Source organism: Arachis stenosperma, chromosome 4, assembly GCF_014773155.1.
Source record: "Arachis stenosperma cultivar V10309 chromosome 4, arast.V10309.gnm1.PFL2, whole genome shotgun sequence".
In the NCBI taxonomy this organism is placed as follows: domain Eukaryota; kingdom Viridiplantae; phylum Streptophyta; class Magnoliopsida; order Fabales; family Fabaceae; genus Arachis; species Arachis stenosperma.
In genome coordinates this window covers 88,298,354-88,324,043 of record NC_080380.1, presented here as the reverse complement: position 1 = coordinate 88,324,043, position 25,690 = coordinate 88,298,354, and the positions used below count along the sequence as shown (strand labels likewise).

General features: G+C 35.6%; 1 protein-coding gene across 1 annotated transcript; it reads left to right on the top strand.

The window, feature by feature from the left end:
• Positions 1-1,478: 1,478 nt before the first annotated feature.
• On the top strand, positions 1,479-2,060 carry LOC130975180 (uncharacterized). Its single transcript, XM_057900005.1, has one exon. The coding sequence runs from the start codon at positions 1,479-1,481 to the stop codon at positions 2,058-2,060; it is 582 nt and encodes a 193-aa protein (XP_057755988.1).
• The last annotated feature ends 23,630 nt before the right edge of the window (positions 2,061-25,690 follow it).

Below are 25,690 nucleotides of genomic sequence, written 5' to 3'. Positions count from 1 at the left end.
GAAAAGTCTAAACCTTGTCTGTGGTATTTTGAGTAGGATTCAGGGATTACTGGTTAGTTGTGCGGAATTACATAGTGTGAGTGTAATTTTCGTGCACCACCCTGCTTTTGTGTTTTTGGTTTGATTTTGTTTGTATGCCAGGTGGTAGAAGAGGTGAATCTACCTCTTTTGATTTTGAACCAGAGAGAACATTTTAGAGATTGAGAAGAGAAGCAAGAGAGAAGGGAGTTGTTGGAGAAGAATCAGAAGAAGAGTAACATCCCTAATCCATATGAGGATGTGGCTAACAATAATGGCCAACCTCAGAAAAGAGTTTTAGCTTCCTACACAATCCCCAACCCAAGGAATTGTGGGAGCAGTATCTTAACCCCCAATGTCCATGCAAATAACTTCGAATTCAAACCTCAATTGATCACCCTGGTCCAGAATAATTGTCAGTATGGAGGAAGTGCTGCTGAAGATCCAATAGATTTGTGACACTGTTAAAACCAATGGAGTCCACCCTAACATCTACAAGCTCTTATTATTCCCATTTTCATTGAGAGATAAAGCCACACATTGGTTAGAGACATTCTCAAAAGAGAGCATCACCAATTGGGATGACTCAGTGGTGTGGAAACAACAAGAAGAGAGCTATGAGGAGCAACAGCCAGAACAAGTGTAATACATGCACACTTAAGGAGCTGGATCAAATAATTTCCATGGAGACACCTACAACTCATCTTGGAGGAACCACCCCAATTTGAAATGGGGAGAGAACTAAAACCAGCATTCTTGGCAGAGAAACTCAAACCAAAATAACTCTAGAAACACAAACCATCAAACCCATCAAAATACTAACCAAAATTCATACAGAAAACCATAAAATAACCACCTTACATCCAATTTCTATCCACCCAATAACCCCTCAGCTAACCAAAATAACTTCCATCTACCCTCAACATCCCACACTCAACTACAACCACCCCAAGAATCTCAAAGAATCTCCAATTTGGAGATGATGATGGAAAAAATGATCAAGCACCAAAATTTGGCTAACAAGAACCATGAAGCTTCACTGAGGAACTTGGAAAGACAAATTGGACAATTGTCCAAGCAAATAGTAGCTGAGAGACCAACCAATGCCTTCCCAAGTGATACCATTCCAAACCCCAAAGAAGAATGCAAAGTAATCCAATTAAGGAGTGGAAGGACTTTGGAGAATGACAAAAGTGCTGGCCAGAAGCAAGTAGAGGAGGACAAGCATGACAAGGAAAGTCCCAAGAAGAAGGAAGAAGAGCCACAAGCATCAATGAAGGGAAAGCAAGTCATGGAAGAGCATCCACAAGAGCAGGGGAAAGGTAGTGAAACCTTACATCCCTCCTCTGCCATATCCTCAAAGGTTGCAAAGGGAGCTCAAAGATCAACAATTTCCTAAGTTTCTGGAGGTCTATAAGAAGTTAGAAATCAATACCCCACTTGCTGAAGCATTGGAGCAGATGTCTCTATATGCAAAATTCCTTAAGGAGCTCAGTAACAAGAAGAGAAGCTGGAATGAAAAGGAGACAATGGACTTGACCCAAGAGTACAGTGCAGTAATTCAAAAAGGTCTCCCACCAAAACTTAAAGATCCGGGGAGCTTCTTTTTGCCTTGCACTATTGGTAACATGTCCATTGATAAGGCATTATGTGATCTAGGATCAAGTATTAATCTGATGCCTTTATCTATGATAAGAAGGTTGTCTATAGAAGAAGTTAAACCCACAAGGATGTCCTTGCAACTTGCTGATAGATCAATGGTAATCCCCAATGGAGTGGTTGAAAATCTTTTAGTCAAGGTGGGTAAGTTCATATTTCCAGCGGATTTCGTAATCCTGGATCTAGATAAAGAGGGAAGTGATTCTATCATATTAGGAAGACATTTCTTAGCCACAGCAAGAGCCATTATTGATGTGGAGAAAGGAGAAATGACCTTGAGGGTACATGATGAGCAGACCACCTTACATGTCTTCAAGGAGATGCAACCTCTGGCTGAAAAGAGAGGCTACATGAGAATTGAGGAGGAAAACTTAAACTGGTAGAAAAAGTCCAAGGAATCATTCATCAGCTTACCCTTAGTATAGAAGGAAAACATTGAAGAAAAACAAAAGGGCTATGAGGACAAGAAAGCTGAGGAAGAGGTTACAAGTTTGCTCACTAAGAAGAAGGCCCTTGACATAAAATCTGCTGCCAAGAATGGAGGATCACCAAGGAAAGGAAAGGAGAACAAGAAAAAGGCCCTGACATGGTGGAAGAACAAGAAAATTCCAACTGAAGGGTTCTCAGAGGGAAATAAAGTGAGGCTAATCTACCAACAGTAGGACACATCTCCACGATATGATGATTATTATACTGTGAGCAAAATACTCTTAATGGAGCATGTAGAAATTGTTCATCAAAATACAGGAAAAAGGCTCACAGTAAGAGGAGACAAGTTGAGGCATTATAATCATCATCCACCCTAACAAGAACTCATGTCAAGCTAGTGACACTAAAAGAGCACTCTTTTATTTTAATATCAATAATTAATGGTTTTTCTAACATGAATTTGAGCTTTCATGGGTAGGCTTGATGGCTGCATACATTATTTTAAAGCATATGTTTGATTCCTAAGTTTGGTGTGCCTCAAGGCACTTTAAAATGGCTTTCCAAACATGGTGATCATATAACCATCTTAGGATATATACTCATTCATTTTATTGAAGTATATAGCCAAAAATTAAGTTTGGTGTTCTACATGTGCTATAAGTTTCAAGAAAGTCATAGTTACTCTAAAACTCAAATTCATGGAAAGATAAACCACATCTTGCATCATTTTGTGAAAAGTGGAAAATAAGATGTTCCCTGAAATGGATAAACTAACAATGACAAAAGCCAAAATTTCACATGAATTATTTGATGTAAAACAAGTTTGGTGCCCACCAAACTATGTGTACTCACATATGGCACGGCTAGTTATTCATGAATGATGACAAGTCATCTTATGCTAGCTTTTCAAGAATTTTTCACTTGTTTCATTAGGTTTTATGCACTTTCTTGCACAATAAGTAAGTGATTTGGAGTGGATTTTCATGATTATGTTAAATCAATCAACCATAATTTATTTGACACAAAATCATAGGGTTTAAGCTAGAATTAGTTGATTTTATGAATGAATTAGAAACCTTGTGAATTTAGTGATACTTTGACATGTTTGTGTGGTTGCTTGCAGGAGAAGAAATGAAGCAAGGCCAAGAAAGGGTAGCGCTAAGAAATTCAAGCGCTACGCTCACAAGAGTGAGCATTGTCGCGCGTCAAACCAAGGAGGGGTAAGGAGCACTCAAATAACGCTCAAATAAGTGAGCACAACGCTCACTAAAGTGAGCACTTTCATGAATCAACCAAGAGAGCTGGGCGTGCATCAAAGCAAGGAGGGCAAGGGGCGCTCAAATAGCGCTAAAAGAAGTGAGCACTATGCTAAAAAGAAGTGAGCATTTTCGAGCTCTCAACCAAGTAAATGAAGGAAGCGCAGCATGGAAGAAGAGTTCACCAAGGCTCGAAGAGGGGGATGCACTTAACACAAGACATAGCGCTCAATTATTGAGCACAACACTCACTTAGTGAGTGCTACACTAAAAGCATGTTAGGCCAAGGGAAAATGAGCGCTATGCTCACACAACCAAGCAGAGCACTACCCTGGGAGCCAACCCATGCACCCCACCTCACTTGAACCAAGCCACTCCTGGTCCATCCATTTAAGGCCAAATTGGAAAAGCCCACTCCAAACCATGAAGAGCAAAAATAGAAAGTGTATAAATAGGAGTAGATTTGATTTAGAGAGGACCTTTTTTTTTACTTTTCGAACTAAGGACCCTTAGTTCATTGTTAGTTTTTCACTTTTAGCTTTCATTTTGGAATTTGGAAATTGGGATTATATCTAAGCTTTCTGTTTTCCATTTTCTTTCTTCCGAAACTTCTATTTTCTGTTTTGGATTTTTGGATTGAGATTGAAGAACTCCATTGAATTTCTTGATCTGAAAGTCATATTTTCTTTTCTTTTATATAGTTATGAGAATTGAAAGTTGGATCTGAATTTCCTTTGCTGTTTTCATTTTCATTTTCTGTTTGGTCAAGGGAGTAATTGAGATCTAGATCTACTTCCTGGTCTTATTGCTCTTCTTTGATCTTCAACTTCTCTTTTAGATTTTTCATAATTGAGCTAAGTCTTCTTGCTGTTTGTTTCTTCTGCAAATTTTTATTTCTGTTTCAGCTTTTCTATAATTCTCTTCATCTTAATTCTCTGATTTACTGTACTTTAGATTTTCAGCTTTGTTTGAATCCCAGCACCCAGTTCCCTTTATTCTTCAAGCAATTTACATTTCTCAGCAGTTTAGATTCAGCAATTTATATTTTTTGTACTTTATGTTTATGCAATTTACTTTTCTTGTAACTTAAGTTTCAGCTCTTTTACTTTCATGCATTTTAAGTTTCTGCAATTTATCTCTTCTGCACTTTACTTTTCTGTCAATTTCCCCTCTCCCTTTTACTCTCATGAAATTTAGTTTCTGTTGATTACAATTCACTCAAATCATCAAATATTTTCTTAACTAAATTCATCATCCAACTAAAATTGCTCAATCCTTCAATCTCTGTGGGATCGACCTCACTCTTGTGAGTTATTACTACTTGATGCGACCCGGTACACTTGCCGGTGAGTTTGTATAGAATCATTTTTCCCTCATCAAGTTTTTGGCGACGTTGTCGGGGTTTGATTTAGATTGACAATGATTAAGTAAGGTGATTATTTAGATTAAGCACTTTTTTTTATTTTTCTTTTATTTCTGTTAAGCACACTAACTGTTTGAATTTTGTTTAAACTAACACTCACCTCACTCTAGCAGTAGAGTTAATTGTTTTTGGTTTTTGGTTCTGTGTGTTTTATGCCAGGAGGAAGAAGAGGTGAGTCCACATCTTTTGATTCTGAGTCAGAGAGAACACTTTGGAGGTTGAGAAGAGAATCAAGAGGGAAAGGAGTTGTTGGAGAAGCAGACTCATAGGAAGGGGAGTGAGAATCAAGTGGCAGATCATTTGTCCAGAGTGCCACAAGAGGCCAATCAAGATGTGCCAGAGCAAGTGAATGAAAAATTTCCTGATGAACATCTTTTCCAAGTCCAGCAAGCACCTTGGTTTGCTGACATAGCAAATTACTCAAGAACTCTCCAAGAAACAAGTGAAAAACTACTCAATGAAGCCAAGAAGTTTTTGTGGGATGAACCATTTTTGTTCAAAAGATGTCCGAATGGAATGATTAGGAGGTGTGGCATTGTCATGGTTTAGCCTATTGATGCCAGGGCATTTTGGCCAGTTTCACTGACCTTTTCTTTACTGTTTTTAGGATAGTTTCATGCATTTTCTTAGGAAATAAGCAAGTATTTAGTTGAAAATGCAATCATACCATGATTCAAACAAACATTGTGAATTTTGAATGATTTCATGAGAATTATGCATGAATTATATGATAAATTGGATGATGCATGATCCCATGATTAAGAGCAAGACTTTGATGCACTTTGTTTGATTGACTTCAGGCCAAAAGAAGAAGAGAAGAGCCATGTTAGTGGCTACGTTAGTTACACTAACGTGGGCACTAACGTGGAAGGAAGGAAAGCCCCAACGTTAGTGAGAAAAGTTAGTGGCATTAACTTTGAAGAAAGGAAATGGAGCCAACGTTAGCGACACTTAACATTATCACTAACGTTGGACCAAGCTCATAAGTGGCCACGTTAGTTGCCACATTAACTTAGTTAACGTGGCCTCTAACGTTAAGAAGAAAAGGGGACGCCAACGTTAGTGACATTCAACTTTATCACTAACGTTGGCCAAGTCACAAGAAGCCACGTTAACTCCCACGTTAACCTAGTTAACGTAGAAGCTAACGTGAAGAAACAAGGTTGTCGACAACGTTAGTGACACCAAACATTGTCACTAACGTTGGAAGAAACCCACACTATCCCCAAGAAGCCACGTTAACTCCCACGTTAACTTAGTTAACGTGGAAGTTAACGTGAAGAAGAAAGGTGATCGCCAACGTTAGTGACACCCAACATTATCACTAACGTTGGAAGGAGCCCACACAAGCCACAATGAGCCACGTTAACTCCCACGTTAACTTAGTTAACGTGGAAGTTAACATGGGCAAAAAGTCCCACTTGGCAGCTTGACCATGCCTTCTTTAAACACGCATAACTTGAACCACAAAGCTCCAAATGAGGTGATTCCAGTGGCATTGGAAAGTAAGATTCCAGAGCTTTCCAAGCATATATGGTACTACATGGTTGACACTAAATTTGAGGGAGAAAACCTGCCCCGAAAGTGCAGTGATGAACATGGCATCAACCTGTATTAAGGCCAACTGACCTCTTCACCTTCCAAGAAGTGTAACTCGAGTTGTAGAGCTCCAAATGATGCGCTTCTAAAGGTATTGGAAAGTAGACATCCAGGGCTTTTCAACAATATATAATAGTATGGGGTGGACACTAAGTTTGAACTTCAGAAACTGGCAATAATGAAGCCCTGGTCGCTAGCGTTATTGGCACTCAAGTTTTTCATTAACGCTAGCGACGATGCCAGCGACCATGTCCACTTTAAAGGTGCATAACTTGAGCTACAAAGGTCCAATTGAGGTGATTCCAGTTGCGTTAGAAAGCTGACATTCAGAGCTTTCCAACGATACATAATACTCTATAGTAGGCATGAAATTGGAGCACAAACCAGAGGCATCTTTTAAGCCCCAAAAACACCAACTGGTAGCAAGTGTGACGTTAGCCACACTAACTTCAGTACTAACGCCACACTTGTAGCGTTAGTGTGGCTAACGGTAGCACTAACATTGACACCTAGACCTCAACTTTACTCACTTCTCTCTCAAGCCCACTTCAAAGCTCAAGCAAGCAAGCCCACAATTGTCAACCAATCAAGACCACAAGAAGCATCTAGAATAGAAATTTTCATTTAATTGTAATTTGCTTTTAATTTCATTTTGTAATTTAGGAGAACCTATATAAAGGCCTTAGTCTTTACATTGAGGGCATTCGGGAATTAAGGGATTGAAGAGGGGTCTTCGAACTCCCTCCCCTCACACACTTTTCCTTTTCTTTCTTTGTACTTTTCCTTTATGAATTTTGAAGTTTTATTTTCAGTTTTAATCTTCATCTTTACTTCTCTGCACTTTCTTTCTTTTTCTATTTTGGTAGAGCAATGACCAACTAACTCTTTACATTGGGTTAGAGAGCTCTATTGTGATTCAATGGATTAAGTGTAGTTCTTATTCTTCTTCTTCTATCTTTTCTCTTAATTTTGCTTGAAAGCTTTCGATCTTTATCCAATTGGGTAGTTATCTTGGAAAAGAAGCTATTCATACTTGGATCTCTTCAGAACCTTGGAAGAGGAATGAAGAGATCATGCTAGAAATGCTTTCTCATGTACCAAATTAGGTTTGGAAGGATATGTGACTATAATCCTCCAACACTTGATTTGGGAATGCATGTGGTATAATCAGTGACCATACTTCATCTCTTCTCATGAGCAATTGACCAAGGAATTAGCTATTGATCAAGATTTGAGAGATTGAATTACAAGTAATTGTAATTCGATCACTTAAGATTGCCAAGGAGATCAATGAATGCATTGATTGAGGAAGAAGATGAGAATGAACTTGATCTGGAGGATTGCAATATCTCTTGATCCCAATGTTCATTTTATTTTTAGTTCTTACATTTACTTTTCTTGCCATTTTACTTTTCTGCACTTTATTGCTTTCTTTACTTTTATGCCATTTACATTTCCTTGCTACTTATCACTCCAATATGATTTGTCTAACTAGGATAATCAATTAACCATTGATTGCTTAATCCGTTAATTTCTGTGGGATTCGACCTCACTCTATTGTGAGTTTTTACTTGACGACAAATTCGGTACACTTGCCGAAGGAAATTTGTTGAGAGACAGTTTCCACCTGCATCACCTATGGTGGTTGATGACAAGTCATCATATGCTTATTTTCCAAGCTAATTTTACTTGTTTCACTAGTTTTTATGCACTTTCTTGCATTATAAGTAAGTAATTTGGAGTGGAATTGCATGGTTTATTTGAATCAATCAACCACCCTTTAACTGACACAAAATCATGAAGTTTAAGCTAAAATTAAATGGTTTTTAAATGAATTTTAGGCTTTGTGAATTTTGTGATACTTTGATTGGTTGTTTTGATTACTTGTAGGTGAATAAAAGAAACAAAAAACAAGAAAGCATGGCCTAAGAAGCGTGGCCCAAGGAAGAGAAAAGTGTGGCAAAAGCAACAAAGAAGCGTGGCATATCAAGAGAGGAAGCTACAGCGCTCTCCCCAAGAGCACAATGCTCTCCAAGGGAGCACAACAATGAACCAAGGAAGCAAGGCTTGGATGCTGCGCTCTCCTTGAGAGCTGAGCACTATTTTTGAACCAAGAAAGAGGGGGAGAGATATAGCGCTGTGCTCTTGTCAAGAGCATTATTGGGCTCCTCCCAAAAATTAATTCAAGGAAAAGTTTTGCTAGTGTAAGCCACAAGGGTCGAACCCATGACCAAAAAGGGGGAAGAGGTGCTACCCTTGCAGGAAAATAAGCCAAAATTGGCTTAAGTGCACTCACAAGGATTTGAACGAAGGACGCCCCACTCAAAGCATGCGCTAGCTTGCTTTCCTTCACAAAAGAAATTGGCCAGCAATGCTTCCCCAAGGATTTGAACTTGGGACCTCACCAAAGCAAAGGGAGTGCTGGGCTCTCACCAAGAGCTGAGTGCTACTCTTCAAGCAACAACTTGACACGGCCAGGGAGGAATTGCGCGCGCAGGACAGCACCAAGGCAGCAATGCTGTGCTCTCCACAAGAGCGGAGCGGTATCCTGATGCACCCCAGGCTTGGCATGCTACAAAAGAACCAAGAAGTGAAGCCCAATGCTGCGCTCTCCACAAGAACAGAGCACTCTACTGGGAGCAACATTTGGGCTGGAAATTCAATTAAAAATCCAATATAATTCAATTCTTCACCAAATTAAAAAGCCCATTCCAAATTCTAAAATCCAAAAATAGAAGGTGTATAAATAGAAGTTAGTTTGATTTAGAGAGGACCTTTTACCTTTTACCTTTTTCTTTACTTTTAGATTTTTACCTTACTTTTGAACTTTTCTTTTTGGTAGTTTTGGGAGAGTTTTCATTCTGATTCTAGATCTTAGAGAATTGGGGAGGAGAATTGATCTCTCTTCTTCCTTGTTCTTGCTTGAGCACTCTTGACTTCTTACTTTGGATCTTGGGTGGAGAATTGAAGAAGTTCTGTTTCAATCTCACCTTGAGATCTCTTGTTTACTCTTGCTGCATAATTCAATTTCTGTTTATTGCTTTCATCCTTTTATTTCTTCTGCAATTCATTTTTCTATTTTCTTTTGCAATTGTTCTTGCTGGATCAAGGAAGGATTTGTGATCTAGACTTGTTTTCTAGTCTCCTCCACTTCTGAGATCTGCAATCTCTCTTTTAATTTCTGCAATTGAGCTACATTTACTTTCTGTTTCTAAATCTTCAATCACTGTTACTTTTCTGTTCAAGATCCACTTTACTTCAATTCATCTTTTACTCTTCTGTTTATTGCAATTCACTTATTCTTGTTTAAATTCTGCAATCACAACTCCCAATTCCCTTTTTACATTCAAGCAAATTTACATTTCTTGCACTTTAAGTTTCTGCAATTTACATTTCTTGCACTTTAAGTTACTGTCATTTACTTTACTTGTTCTTTAAGATTCAGCACTTTAATTTCTTAGCTCCTTAATTTACTGCAATTTTTCCCTCTCCCTTTACAATTCATGCAATTTAGCTTCTGTCAATCATAAATCACTCAAATCAACTCTTGTTTGCTTGACTAAATCAACCACTAAACTAAAATTGCTCAATCCTTCAATCCCTGTGGGATTGACCTCACTCATGGGAGTTATTATTACTTGATGCGACCCGGTACACTTGCCGGTGAGTTTTGTGTTGGATCATTTTCCACACATCAAGTTTTTGGCGCCATTTCCGGGGATTGAAATAGATTGACAATGATTAAGTGAAGTGGTGGTCTAGATCAAGCACTTTTTTTTCATTTTTGACTAATTCATTAACTGTTCGAGACTTTGTCTCTACTAACACACTAACTGTTTGAAGTTTTGCTTGAACTAACCCTGAATTCACTCACATTACAAAACCCTCTTTTAGTGTTTCTGACTTTTATACCAGGAGACATAAGCAATGGATCCACACTTTTTGACTTTGAAATGTTTTGAAAACAGAGAGGGGAAGCAAGAGATGGAAGGAAATCCCTCTAATCTGTCGAAAGAAGTGCCCAACAATGCCTTTTCACCGAGGAATACTAAGTCGAAAAAAGTGATGCAACCTTTCACACAAGAAGAAGAAGAGCCCCTCTTTAAGGCGTGGGAAAGATACAAGGTCATCAGTGGTAAAGTGAACTTCCGAACTTTCTATGAAGGACTGACCCCTCAAACAAGAAAGGCATTGGATTACTTCTTAGAAGGCCTGCTCCAAGCGATGAAAACTGCCCAAGGAGCAGTAGATCTCAATAATATGGGAGCCAACAAGCAACACTCGTATGAGAGGCTCCATAGTGCAAGCTTAGAAAAGGGAGTGGTAGATCTTGAAGGAGTAAATGCAGTTATGAACCAAAATAAGCAGATGCACCAACAAACTCTGCAACAACTGGAGTTGATAGCCAGAAAAATTGATTGGCTACAAGTTGCTGTAGTAAATGCACATAACCCATGCTGGAGGCCTCAGTCTAATTTAAGAATGGAGGAATACCAAAATCAAGGACAAAAGAACTTCAGTCATAACAACTTCAGCAACAACCAAGGCTACCAAACACATAATGTCAACCATTTCCAACACTCACAAAACACACATCCCCAACCTCATAACAACTCACAACATCACCAGAATATCCCCTCCATACCCACATTTTACCCACACAATGCCTATGCTATTAATTCACGAGATTCCCCACAATAGCCAGCCCATCTCACATACTTACAACAATCTCAGAGAATCTCTAACATAGAGACGATGACGGAGAAACTTATAGAAGCTCAAACCCTGGAAATCAAATATCAAATGGAAGCATTTAAGAAATTTGAAGAAAGCATTATGATATTGGCTGAGCAATTCTCAAAAGCAAGTAAGAAGAAGGAAATTACCCTCCCCAACACCGCTGAAGACAAATCAAAAGACAACGAAAAAGAAAAAGCTGCAAGGTGGGGAAAAAAGAAGGAAATCAGAGAAGATAGTGAGAAGATTATGGAACTGGAAGCCATCATCCAGGGAAAACACCACAAATAAATCCCATAAGAAGAGATAGCGGAAGGGAAGCCCACAATGAGAAGAGAAAGTTCAAGGCAACATAACCTACAGCTTTCATGAAGCAAAAATTAAGAATGTTAAGCTAGTGACAATAAAGAAGCGCTTGTTGGGAGGCAACCCAACCTGAGGTAGTTTTCTTTTCATAGATTTTTCAATAAAACTGTTGAATAATTGGTATGTATTGCAAGGAGCCAAGTTTGGTGTTGCACACCAAAACAATTTAAGGGAGAATGAAGGATTCTAAGTTTGGTGTTCCACCAAAATCTCATTTAAAAGCACATTCTCACTTCCTGCACAATGCTAGCTCCAAGAAATCAGACAAATCATTCAACTATTTAACTGTTTTCTAGCTTTGAATTTCATAACCTTTAGCACAGACACAAGGATTTCACATATGGTTAACTTGTTGCATCAGAGGCAGTGGCAAAGAATTAAGTTTGGTGTTCCCACACCAAAATAAATCCAAAAGACACACTGAATTCATACATATTAACCATTCATTTAAGGGCTTGAGAAGCAAGAAACTTTTGAAGATTATGCAGGAAATTAGCTAATATTGGAAGATAATCTGTATAATGATCAAAAAAGGATACAACAGGAAGAGGAATGAAAAGCTGCAACCCAACAGGTTGTGTCTGCACTTAATCCTTGTTGTTGAAGAAGCATTTTAATTTGGAAACTCTTATATGTCTTGCTAAAGTGTTTATTTGGTTATAAGTGGAATAATTAGCTAGAATAAATAATCTGCATAATGTTTGTCATCCATTACTTAGCTTTGAATTCTGTTTTGTTTCCCATATGCTTGAATAAAAGAGAAATGTTTGAATTAGAAAGTAAATGTCCAATGTTGCATAAGTGAGAATGGAAGCTAGTGGTGGTATGTGTTTGATTAAATGCATAACTCATAAAATAAATGCTGCATAATGTCATTTTCATTGAAGTGTGAACTAGCTTGCTGTCATAGGTGTTCATATTAGTAAGGATCCTTTGATAACAAAATAAAATAGAAAGAAAAGGAAGAAGAAAAAGCCAAAAGTGGCAAAGAAAAGAAAAAAATAATAAGGCTAGGCACCAATAGCTTGGACCCTAGGACATATGCATGTGGTGCTTTTGTGCTAGGATATGCTTGGACAAGTAAGTTCTAAGGAGTATTTCAAAACTTGGCCACTTAGATCAACTGATTTGGGATTGCTAACTGAAAGTCCACAATAAAGAGAAACCTAGTTACAAAGCACTTAGTTATCCAAAGAGATACTGGGCATCAATGATCCTAGGAGGAAAAGGGTGAGCCATATGCCTGTGGTGAAGAAATGTTGAGCAAAAAAAAAATAAAGCCAAAGGCTGCTGCAACATTTGCCACCGAGCCTTCAATGAATAATAATCTCTTTAATGAAAAAACAAAGAAAGAAAAGTTAGCAAGGGAACAAGCATAAATGAGGCCTTGTAGCAGCAAGTTTAGTAAGCCTTTAAGGGAACACCTCTTATGTAACAGCAAACAATAACTGAGTTATCATTGTCTGCATAAAAACTCCACAAACCAAGTTCAAACTATATGCCTAATAAGGATATGCATGCTTCTCTTTTTCATTTCATTCCCTCTTATGTTTGATCCTTGCTTGGGAACAAGCAAGATTTAAGTTTGGTGTTGTGATGACAAGTCATCATATGTTTATTTTCCAAGCTAATTTCACTTGTTTCACTAGTTTTTATGCACTTTCTTGCATTATAAGTAAGTAATTTGGAGTGGAATTACATGGTTTATTTGAATCAATCAACCACCCTTTAATTGACACAAAATCATGAAGTTTAAGCTAAAATTAAATGGTTTTTAAATGAATTTTAGGCTTTGTGAATTTTGTGATACTTTGATTGGTTGTTTTGATTACTTATAGGTGAAGAAAAGAAAAAAAAAACAAGAAAGCATGGCCTAAGAAGCGTGGCCCAAGGAAGAGAAAAGTGTGGCAAAAGCAACAAAGAAGCGTGGCATATCAAGGGAGGAAGCTACAGCGCTCTCCCCAAGAGCACAATGCTCTCCAAGGGAGCACAATAATGAACCAAGGAAGCAAGGCTTGGATGCTGCGCTCTCCTTGAGAGCTGAGCACTATTTTTGAACCAAGAAAGAGGGGGAGAGATATAGTGCTGCGCTCTTGTCAAGAGCATTATCGGGCTCCTCCCAAAAATTAATTCAAGGAAAAGTTTTGCTAGTGAAAGCCACAAGGGTTGAACCCATGACCAAAAAGGGGGAAGAGGTGCTCCCCTTGCAAGAAAATAAGCCAAAATTGGCTTAAGTGCACTCACAAGGATTTGAACCAAGGACTCCTCACTCAAAGCATGCGCTAGCTTGCTTTCCTTCACAAAAGAAATTGGCCAGCAATGCTTCCCCAAGGATTTGAACTTGGGACCTCACCAAAGCAAAGGGAGTGTTGGGCTCTCACCAAGAGCTGAGCGCTACTCTTCAAGCAACAACTTAACACGGCCAGGGAGGAATTGCACGCACAGGACAGCACCAAGGCAGCAATGCTGTGCTCTCCACAAGAGCGAAGCGCTATCCTGATGCACCCAAGGTTTGGCACGCTACAAAGGAACCAAGAAGTGAAGCCCAATGCTGCGCTCTCCACAAGAGCAGAGCACTCTACTGGGAGCAATATTTGGGCTGGAAATTCAATTAAAAATCCAATATAATTCAATTCTTCACCAAATTAAAAAGCCCATTCCAAATTCTAAAATCCAAAAATAGAAGGTGTATAAATAGAAGTTAGTTTGATTTAGAGAGGACCTTTTACCTTTTACCTTTTTCTTTACTTTTAGATTTTTACCTTACTTTTGAACTTTTCTTTTTGGTAGTTTTGGGAGAGTTTTCATTCTGGTTCTAGATCTTAGAGAATTGGGGAAGAGAATTAATCTCTCTTCTTCCTTGTTCTTGCTTGAGCACTCTTGACTTCTTACTTTGGATCTTGGGTGGAGAATTGAAGAAGTTCTGTTTTAATCTCACCTTGAGATCTCTTGTTTACTCTTGTTGCATAATTCAATTTCTGTTTACTGCTTTCATCCTTTTATTTCTTCTGCAATTCATTTTTCTATTTTCTGTTGCAATTGTTCTTGCTGGATCAAGGAAGGATTTGTGATCTAGACTTAGTTTCTAGTCTCCTCCACTCCTGAGATCTGCAATCTCTCTTTTAATTTCTGTAATTGAGCTACATTTACTTTCTATTTCTAAATCTTCAATCATTGTTACTTTTTTGTTCAAGATCCACTTTACTTCAATTCATCTTTTACTCTTCTGTTTATTGCAATTCATTTGTTCTTGTTTAAATTCTGCAATCACAACTCCCAATTCCCTTTTTACATTCAAGCAAATTTACATTTCTTGCACTTTAAGTTTCTATAATTTACATTTCTTGCACTTTAAGTTACTGTCATTTACTTGTTCTTTAAGATTCAACACTTTAATTTCTTAGCTCCTTAATTTACTGCAATTTTTCCCTCTCCCTTTACAATTCATGCAATTTAGCTTCTGTCAATCACAAATCACTCAAATCAACTCTTGTTTGCTTGACTAAATCAACCACTAAACTAAAATTGCTCAATGCTTCAATCCCTGTGGGATCGACCTCACTCATGTGAGTTATTATTACTTGATGCGACTCGGTACACTTGCCGGTGAGTTTTGTGTTGGATCATTTTTCACACATCAGTGGTCACTTTGGGCAAGAAAGAACAGCAGCCAAAGTGCTTCAAAGCAGATTTTATTGGCCAACTTTATTCAAGGATGCTAGGGAGTTTGTCCACCAATGTAATGAATACAAAAGAGCTGGAGGATTGACAAGAAGGAATGAGATGCCTCAAAACTACATCCTGGAAGTAGAACTCTTTGATCTTTGGGGCATAGACTTTATGGGCCCTTTTCCACTTTCATACTCCTTCAAATACATCCTTGTGGTAGTAGAATATGACTCAAAGTGGTTGGAAGCCATAGCAACAACCACATGTGATGCACAAATTGTTCTTCAATTCCTTAAGAAGCATATTTTTACTAGATATGGAGTGCCTAAGGGTCTTGTCAGTGATGGTGGTAGTCATTTTTGTAACAAGCAGATGGAGAAACTCCTTCATAAATATAGAATGATTCATAAAGTAGCCACACCATATCACCCTCAGACTAATGGCCAGGCTGAATTGGAAAATAGGGAGTTGAAGAAGATCTTAGAGAAAACAGTAGGAAGCACAAGAAAGGATTGAGCCAGAAAATTAGAAGATGCTCTCTGAGCATATAGAACAGCATTCAAAACTCCTATAGGAAGATCTCCATTTCAACTAATCTATGGAAAATCATGCCACCTTCCTGTGGAGCTAGAACATAAAGCTTACTGGGCTACCAAGCTCCTAAATTTTGATCCTCAAGCAGCAGGAGAAAAAAGGTTGTTGCAACTCAATGAGCTAGAGGAATTCAGATTGGAAGCTTATGAGAATGCAAAGATATACAAGGAGAGAGCTAAAAAGTGGCATGACAAGAAGATCTTGAAAAGAGAGTTCAAACGAAGACAACAAGTACTCTTATATAATTCCAGGCTAAAGATTTTCCTAGGCAAGCTCAAATCTAAATGGACTAGCCCCTACTTGGTGACAAAGGTTCTCCCTTATGGAAGCCTTGAATTGCTCGATGAAGCAACAAAGAACAACTTCACAGTAAACGGTCACAGGGCAAAGCATTACTTGGGAGGCCCTTGGGATGAAGAGAAGGATGTTCAGAAGCTAAGTGGAGCAAGAATGAAGGATGTCAAGCTAGTGATATTAAAAGAGCTCTTGTTGAGAGGCAACCCAACCAGAGGTAGTTCTCTTTTCTTAACCATTTCAATAAAAAGGTTAAGTAAAGTCATCTGTATTGTAAGGAGCTAAGTTTGGTGTTGCACACCAAAAAAATTCAAGGGTGAATGAAAGATGCTAAGTTTGGTGTTCCACCAAAAATATCAACTAAAACACATTTCAACCCTCTGTATAAATGGTTACTAGCTTCAAACAATCAGGAAACTTACTTAACCATTGTCTGTTTTCTGGTTTTTAGTTCTACTACCTTTAGCAAAGGCACAAGGTTTCATATATGGTTGACTTGTTGCATAAGAAACATTGGCAAAAAACTAAGTTTGGTGTTCACACACCAAACTAAGTTCAAAAGCCTACACACAATTTCTGCATACTAATCAATTGCCTAAGGGCTTGGAAAACAAGCAACTTCTAAGGATTATACAGGAAAACATTCAACCTTTGGAAGGGATCTGCATCATCATCCAAAAGAGAGACAACAGAGAGAAATGATGAGGACATAAGAAAAATTGAGAGACATTCCAACAGGTTATATTGATACTTAATCCTTTTGCTGAGAAGTATTTTAAATTGGAAATTCCTACATGCCTTGCTAAAGTGTTCAATTAGGTGTAAATATAGATGTCTGCTAAGTATTCTAGCTTGCATTATGCTTGTTATTGCTCATCTGCTAAATTCTGTTTTGTTCCCTTCTGCATAAATAAAAGAAAAATATTTGAAACAGAAAGTCATTGTTCAATGTTGTAGGAATTAGAATAAAGTTTAGTGGTGGTAATTATTTGATTTAATGATAAGCTCAATAATAAAAGCTGCATAATAGAATGTTCCTTGTAATGCTAACTTGGTTGCTGCTAGAAAACCTTTCATTAATGAACATCCCTGCAAAATGAAGAAAAGTAAGAAAGAAAAAGAAAAGAAATGCCAAGAATTGGCAAAGAAACAAAGGCTAGACACCAATAGCTTGGACCTTAGGACATATGCCAGTGGTACTTTTTGTACTAGGATATGCTTAGACAATTAGGTTCTGAGGAGTATTTCAAAACTTGGTAACTTGGATTAACTAATCCGGAATTACCAACCGAAAGTCCATTATCAAGAGCAACCTAGTTACAAAGCATTTAGTGATCCAAAGAGATGCTGGGCATCAATGTTCCTAGGAAGAATTTGTGAGCCAAGTGTCTGTGGTAAAGAAGTGTTGAGCAAAAATTGAGCCAAAAGGCTGCTGCAACACTTGCCACCAAGCTTTCATTAAGAAATAAGCTTTCTAAGCAAAAGAAAGAAAGAAAAAGCTAACAGGGATCAATCAAAGAGCAAGGCATTATAGCAGCAACTCTAGTGAACCATCAAAGAGACATTCCATATCAGATAGCTAAGAATAATTGAGCTGCATTTGTCTGCATAAAACCCCATGAACCAAGTTCAATTATCTGCTAAATAAGGACATGTATGCTTCTCTGTTTGATTTCATTTCTTCTCATGTCACTACAAAAAAAATGGAGCATTTGTAACAAAAAATTTGTATCAAATTTAAAATTGTTACAAATTATGATTTTTTCGTAACAATAATTAGTTATTGTTACAAAATAAGAATATTTTATAACAACTAGAAAATTTGTTACAAAACATTTCAATATTTTGTAACAACGCACAAAATATGTTAGCTTTTGTATCAAATTGTTATTTTGTTGCAAAAATTCAAAATATTTTGTACCAAAATATCTATTTGTTTCAAAAGGTCTAAATATTTTGTAACAAAAAATTATTTTATCACAAAATACAATATTTTTGTAACAAGTTATTTATTTCTCACAAAATTCAAAGATTTTTTGTAACTAATAAAAAATTTTATTTCAACATATTAAATGTAAGACTTTAAACTTTTTAAAATTAACATAATGAGTTATTTATGATTTATTATATTTATTTAAAATTTTATATTAAAAAATTTATTTTACTAAAAATATTTAAGTCAAATTAATGATATTTTAAGTTTAAAATTATTTTAAAAATTAAATAATAAGTCATTTAAACGAGGTATTTTCTTATTTATAATTTAAAGTTTTAGTAGTTAAAAAAACTATAAAAAATTTGTATGATTTGATTTAAATTATTTAAAGTCATTTATGTTTTATGAATAAAAAAAATTAATTTAATTATCTCCAATTTTATCTTAATTAGTGTTTATTTAAAAACAATTTATAAATTAATAATAAAATGATATTTTAAAAATAACTAATTTAATTATCTCTAATTCTTAAAATTAGAGTATTTATTTAAAAATAATTTCAAAATTTATAATTAAATAATATTTTTACATAATAATTATTAAAAATTTTATTATGAATTAATTTTAATTTATTTATTTATTAAAACTTTTATTTTTATAAATTATTTTATTAAAAGTAACTAAACTAAATTTTGATAGTTAAGCTAGAAATTTTATTTAATTTTATAATTATTGAGTAATTTTTTATATTTAAATTATAAATCTTAGTAGTTTCAAAAAAATAAGAATTTTATATAATTTAATTTAAATAACTTAAATTTTAGAATTTAATGCTTTAATTTATTTCAATGTGAGTTAACAGTTATGTTTTTTAAATTTTACTTTTAACTCATATTAATATGTAAATGAATATTCAACTGTATAATAAAAAATATTCAAAATTCTATTAAAAAACACATTCAAAAGTGAAATAGAATATTCAAAGTTTGCAGTGATTTTGTTGAAAGCCATGAGAAAGATGAATAATATGAATCTGGAATTGAAATGAGATATTAATAAGCATGGATAAAAAAATGTTAGTAAAAAAAGGTCATTTAAATAATAATAATAATAATAATAATAATAATAATAATAATAATAATAATAATAATAATAACTCATTTATATAAGAATGATTTACCTAAAAAATTATAAAACTTATAGATTTTTATGTGTTTATTAAATAATGAGAAGACTGATTCATCTAAAATTTTTAATAAAATCTAATATGAGATTGAACAATCAAAATAACAAATATAAATTAGTTTGATGATTAAAAATAAAGTATTCAACTATTTGTTTTTCTTATTAGTAATATATTACTCGGAAGCCAGAAATCATTTAGATAAAAGTCTACAAGTGGAAAATGGAAGAAGTGAAGGATAGAAGAAAAAGGGGGAGGGGAACCTTAGAAGTGAGGGATAGAAGAAAGGGGGAGGGGGAACTCTAGTAGCCGCTCACATCCTAACATCTCTTTCACCGCGCCTCCGCCTGGCATCTATCTCGCCGTTTTGTCCCTTGTCGTTCGCGTCTGCCTCGTTGCCTCTGTTCTGCCTCGTTGTCCACTTCTTACTTCAAGTCTCGCCGACAGCTTCCTCCTCGCTCGTCTTCGCCGGCAGAAGAAGCAGACGAAACTAGAAGTGGCAGCTATCAGAGTAGTGATAAATATTCGGGCTTTGGTTCAAATGATGGTGACAGGTTTAGGGATAGCTACAGAGACAAGGAATACTATGAAAAAGACAAATACACTAGAAGATCACGAAACATCGGTGATGATGAAGAGAACTCCTTCAAAAAGGGTACTGCACACTCTGTCAGGTGAGGCATATCTTACTGCTATTCTCGTCTGTAAATTACTTGTAAGTGTACTTTATGTTTATTCCATATTATTGTCTCTACCCATTGGCATAACCTTAGGTACTAGTTAGAATTTGGGAGAAATACTGAACTTAGTTTGTAAATTCAGTCATTATGACATATATTTTGTTGTACATTGTTTTCTGATCTTTCATATTTAGTTATTATATGTTAAGTTGCTGTCTGAAATATCTAGAATTATTTAAGTTCCTTGCACTAAGGAATTTGCTTGGTTTTGACTAATTTTCCTTAAATGTTTTTGTTTTTCTTATTCTATTTTTTTGTTAGTTCTTTAAAAGTGTTTTAATAGAAATTTTGCCAGATAATATCCCCAAGGAATATTAAAACCCATCAAATTAAACTTGGTTTGTATTAGATGTGTTTGAAAAATTTTATCTCCTTTTACCTTTAATAATACAGGTTATAACTCAAATACTTCCATTGTAAAACAAACAAATAAGTTTGTGTATCAAAGCCACACTCAAGCCTTTGACCTTGCATTTCTATTCCCAGTTTAATGAACTTGTTCTCAGTTCTAACTTTTGAGAAAGGAGAACTCTCTTAAATGGGACTCTTGTCAATGGTTGAGATGTTCATCTCATTTCCCTTCTCTTACATGCATCAATTGCTCAATTTTTTGGTTGCGTAGGGACATGCTATTTCCTCTATTCTATTGCTAGAATCTCTATCTTGCAGCAAAAGTTAGGAGAATGCACCATCCAGAGTATCTAAGTCATCTACTAGTAATGCCTATGATACCTACAGTTCAGTTGCTTCTCAAAGTTCAAGTGCACCTGCAAATAATACTGAGGATGACTTTGATGACTTTGATCCAAGAGGAACTTCTGCTAGTAAGAGTTCCCATAAAGTCTAGTGCATCCCAGTTGCTGATTTTGTTCATATTAATTTAAATATAAATATTAACCTGCAGATTTAAAGGCAGGAACCTTTACTAATTAGTGGTCCTAAGTTCAGAACCTCTCTTCCATGATCAACTAGAATTGTTTGACTGAATAGTACTTAACTGAAATAAACATTATTGACCTGTTCTTTATTATGAATTACAATATCAATTTCATCTTCCAAAGTAGTATGTTAATGATATTCAATTGTACAAGTAAGCTTTCTGAAATGATCAGGTAAGGGGAACCAATAATGAGTGGGATATGCCATCATTAATGGGGATGCACAATTTTTGACATTATTCTGAATGTTCTTATTCATATCTATAGATAAATTGCACTCCTCAAAAGTTTTAATATGTGATTGTGAAGAACTGATGAAAGAGAATAATACGTGCCTTGCCTTCTTTTTTGCACATTTTACTTCAATGTGCTGAATTTTTTTCTTTATTTCTTTTGGCACATAGGACTTGTTTGGGTGATCTTTTAAGAAAAGATCTTTTTTTGAGTTATCTTTTTTTTAAAATATCTTATAGAGAAGTAAAAATAATTTTATGTTTGGATATCTCATATAAAAAGGTCTTTTTTATCTATCAATTATGTTTGGGTATAATAATATAAAAGTATTTTTTTGTTTATTTATTACATGAAAAATATCTTTTTTTTTAAGGAAAAAAGATCTTTTAAAAAGAGATGTAAATTACAACTTCTCAAAAAAGATCTTTTTTTTTTTATTTTACTAGTGCTTTTACTTTTATTACTAGAAATTTGTCAAACACGTTAAAAAATAAAAAATATCTTTTTTTCATTGAAAAAAGATCCTTTTTTTAACAAAATAATGGCGCCCAAACATGCACATAGTTAATAATTTCTATTTTTTCATGTCTGTGCTGACTTATGTATAGGAAGAAATGGATCTATAGTAAACGTTTCAAAACTTAAGTTTACCCCTTCTCTTTTAGTTATTATATCTATCTCCAGAAAATTGTTAAAATAAATGTCAAACCTGGTTTTATTTGTTATAAACTGTTCTCTCTTTCTCATCTCTCCCTTTGATGTAAAAGGGTTTCACATCTTAGTTTGTTTAGGCAACTTTCAACATCCCTCTTGAATTAACATATATGGAAAAGAAGTTGACAAAACTAGTAACAAGAATTGTGCTGCCTTATGTTTTACATTTTGATGCAGCCATACTCATGATTTACTGACCTGCTTTACATTGTTGGCTGTTCCAGCCTTTTGCCTGTATTTGTTCCTGTTTTAACATTTGTTTTTATTCTAAACAAAATAGTTTTCCTGCACAGGATCATATATGACTTGAGAAAAACAGTACTTTGTTTAACATCCATTTTCTTTCTTGTTGCTATAATATGGTTCATAGGTAAGTGGCATACCACCATGCAACTTTGGTATTATATTAGTTATTCTTAATTTTTAAACCAGATATGCATTAGAATTAATTGTTTTTTAAGAATGTGCATGTGAACTGAAATTTTAGAACACGTACTGAAGAAATTGCTGGATGTTGCGCATGGGTTTCAAATGCTAATAGACCCTAAAGGTACTCATAAAATTGCTTATGGTTTCAATATATTTTTCTAGATGATTCCTATATTATTAGTATAGTTTAATTTGTATATGGATCTATTTATCACATTTTACTTGTGTCATGGTTGAGAAATGATAAATGTCTTATTATTTGGTTTGATAAATTTGGTTGTGTATTGGCTGAGAAATAAGTTGTGAGTTGGTTGTTTTTGTTGAAACCGTAGACGGTGGAAATATCCAAGTTTTAGGGGAGATTTTGCCAAAATTTTTCTAAACATTTTGAATAAAACTTAATGGAAAAAATTATAATTAGTGTTATATCTTGTTTCTAATTTTTTGTTTTGGTTTTTCTTATTTATAGGAGTGATGAAATGGTGACCACATGCTACTTTGAAGGCTCAAGAATATTTTAATTCATAGAGACACTAATCTATGTTAAAACTTTTAACTTTTGGTTGAACTTATGCAAGACATATAACTTGTAGAACTAATAAATGTACTCACTAATGTTATTTTGTTTTAAAACATTTTTAGCTAAATGAGGCATGTTTGAATTATGTATGTTTTTGCATATTATATAAATGTAGACTTGCTTATTAAAATAGTTAATATATTAGTTAATTTAAAAAATAATTTAGTAAATTATGCATGTAATTTGTATTAAAAAAATTGTTACAAAAATAATTATTTTGCTTTTGTAACTAAAAAAAAAAAAACCGTTACAAAATGAAGTTACATTTTGTAACAAAATTTTATGAAAGGAAAAAATAGATTGTCACCAAAAATACTTTGAAGATAAAAATTTGTTACCACTTTTGTAATGACTTCTGATTTTTTGAATCAGAAAAATTTGTTACAAAATATCACTTTGAATTGTAACAGTTTCATTTTTTGTTACAATTTTTTTTTGTAACGGGACATACTGTAACAACCCCTTTTTTTTGTTACAAAATCTTTTTGTTTTAAAATCTCAATTTTTTGTAACAATTTTTTTTGTTACAAATATTACTTTTTCTTATAGTGTGTTTAGTGCTTGCTTGGGGACAAGCAAGATTTAATTTTGGTGTTGTGATGACAAGTCATCTTATGCTAGCTTTTCAAGCATTTTTCACTTGTTTCATTAGGTTTTATGCACTTTCTTGCACAATAAGTAAGTGATTTGGAGTGGATTTTCATGATTATGTTAAATCAATCAACCATCATTTATTTGACATAAAATCATAGGGTTTAAGCTAGAATTAGTTGATTTTATGAATTGAATTTGAAACCTTGTGAATTTAGTGATACTTTGACATGTTTGTGTGGTTGCTTGCAGGATAAGAAAGGAAGCAAGGCCAAGAAAGGGTAGCGCTCAAAAATTCAAGCGCTATGCTCACAAGAGTGAGCATTGTCGCGCATCAAACCAAGGAGGGGCAAGGAACACTCAAATAGTGCTCAAATAAGTGAGCACAACGCTCACTAGAGTGAGCACTTTCGTGACTCAACCAAGAGAGCTGGGCGCGCATCAAAGCAATGAGGGCAAGGGGCGCTCAAATAGCACTCAAAGAAGTGAGCACTATGCTCAAAAGAAGTGAGCATTTTCGAGCTCTCAACCAAGTAAATGAAGGAAGCGCATCATGGAAGAAGAGTTCACCAAGGCTCGAAGAGGAGGACGTACTCAACACAAGACATATAGCTCAAATATTGAGCACAACGCTCACTTAGTGAGTGCTACACTAAAAGCATGCTAGGCCAAGGGAAAGTGAGCTTTGTTTGAATCCCAGCACCCAGTTTCCTTTATTCTTCAAGCAATTTACATTTCTCAGCAGTTTAGATTCAACAATTTACATTTCTTGCACTTTAAGTTTCTACAATTTACTTTTCTTGCAACTTAAGTTTCAGCTCTTTTACTTTCTTGCATTTTGAGTTTCTGCAATTTATCTCTTCTGCACTTTACTTTTCTATCAATTACCCTTCTCTCTTTTACTCTCACGCAATTTAGTTTCTGTTGATCACAATTCACTCAAATCATCAAATATTTGCTTAACTAAATTCATCACCCAACTTAAATTGTTCAATCCATCAATCTCTGTGGGATCGACCTCACTCTTGTGAGTTATTACTACTTGATGCAACCCGGTATACTTGCCGGTGAGTTTGTGTGGAATGGTTTTTCCCTCATCAATAAACAAGAAACATGCGACCAAGATTCTCTTTAGTTCTTTTATCTAGTTATTAATTCTATAACCATCAACAACAACAAAGCCTTGTCCCACTAAGTGGGGTCGGCTACATGAATCAAACGACGCCATTGTGCTCTGTCATGTATCATGTCTACAGAAAGACCGTTTACATGTAGATCTCGTTTGACCACCTCACGGATGGTCTTCTTAGGTCTTCCTCTGCCTTTCGCTCTTTGTCCATCTTCCATCTCATCCACCCTCCTGACTGGATGTTCTATCGGTCTTCTTCCCACATGTCCAAACCACCTGAGACGCGATTCAACCATCTTTTCCACAATGGGTGCTACTCCAACTCTCTCCCTTATATCTTCATTCCTTATTTTATCCAATCGCGTATGACCACTCATCCATCTCAACATCTTCATCTCTGCCACACTCAGCTTATGTTCGTGCTCCCCTTTAGCCGCCCAACACTCCGTACCATACAGCATAGCCGGTCTTATAGCGGTGCGATAGAATTTACCTTTAAGTTTTAAAGGCACTTTTTTGTCGCATATAAAACCAGATGCACTCCGCTATTTTGACCAACCTGCTTGGATCCTATGATTTACATCCTGTTCAATCTCTCCATTATCCTGTATGATGCACCCAAGATACTTAAAACTTTTAACTTTTCGTAGAATGTTTTCTCCAATCTTCACCTCTATATTGGAGTTTTCCCTTCTCAGACTGAATTTACATTCCATATATTCCGTCTTGTTACGGCTTATGCGCAGACCATACACTTCTAGAGCTTCTCTCCATAACTCCAACTTCTTATTTAGGTCTTCCCTTGACTCTCCCATAAGGACGATATCATCGGCAAAACGCATGCACCATGGCACAGGCTCTTGGATGTGCTCTGTGAGTACTTCCAAGACTAATGTGAAAAGGTATGGACTTAAGGATGATCCCTGGTGTAATCCTATAACAATAGGAAATTCCTCTGTCACACCACCTTGAGTCTTCACACTAGTTGTGGCCCCATCATACATGTCTTTGATTGCCTGAATATATGCGATCCTTACTCTCCTCTTTTCTAAAACCTTCCATAAGACCTCCCTTGGTACCCTATCATACGCTTTTTCCAAATCAATAAACACCATGTGCAGATCCCTTTTATTACTACGATACCTCTCCATCACCTTTCAAAAATCAGATTT

Coding starts and splice junctions, on each gene's coding strand:
- LOC130975180 (XM_057900005.1), top strand. CDS start 1,479: ATGTCTCTATATGCAAAATTCCTTAAGGAGCTCAGTAACAAGAAGAGA.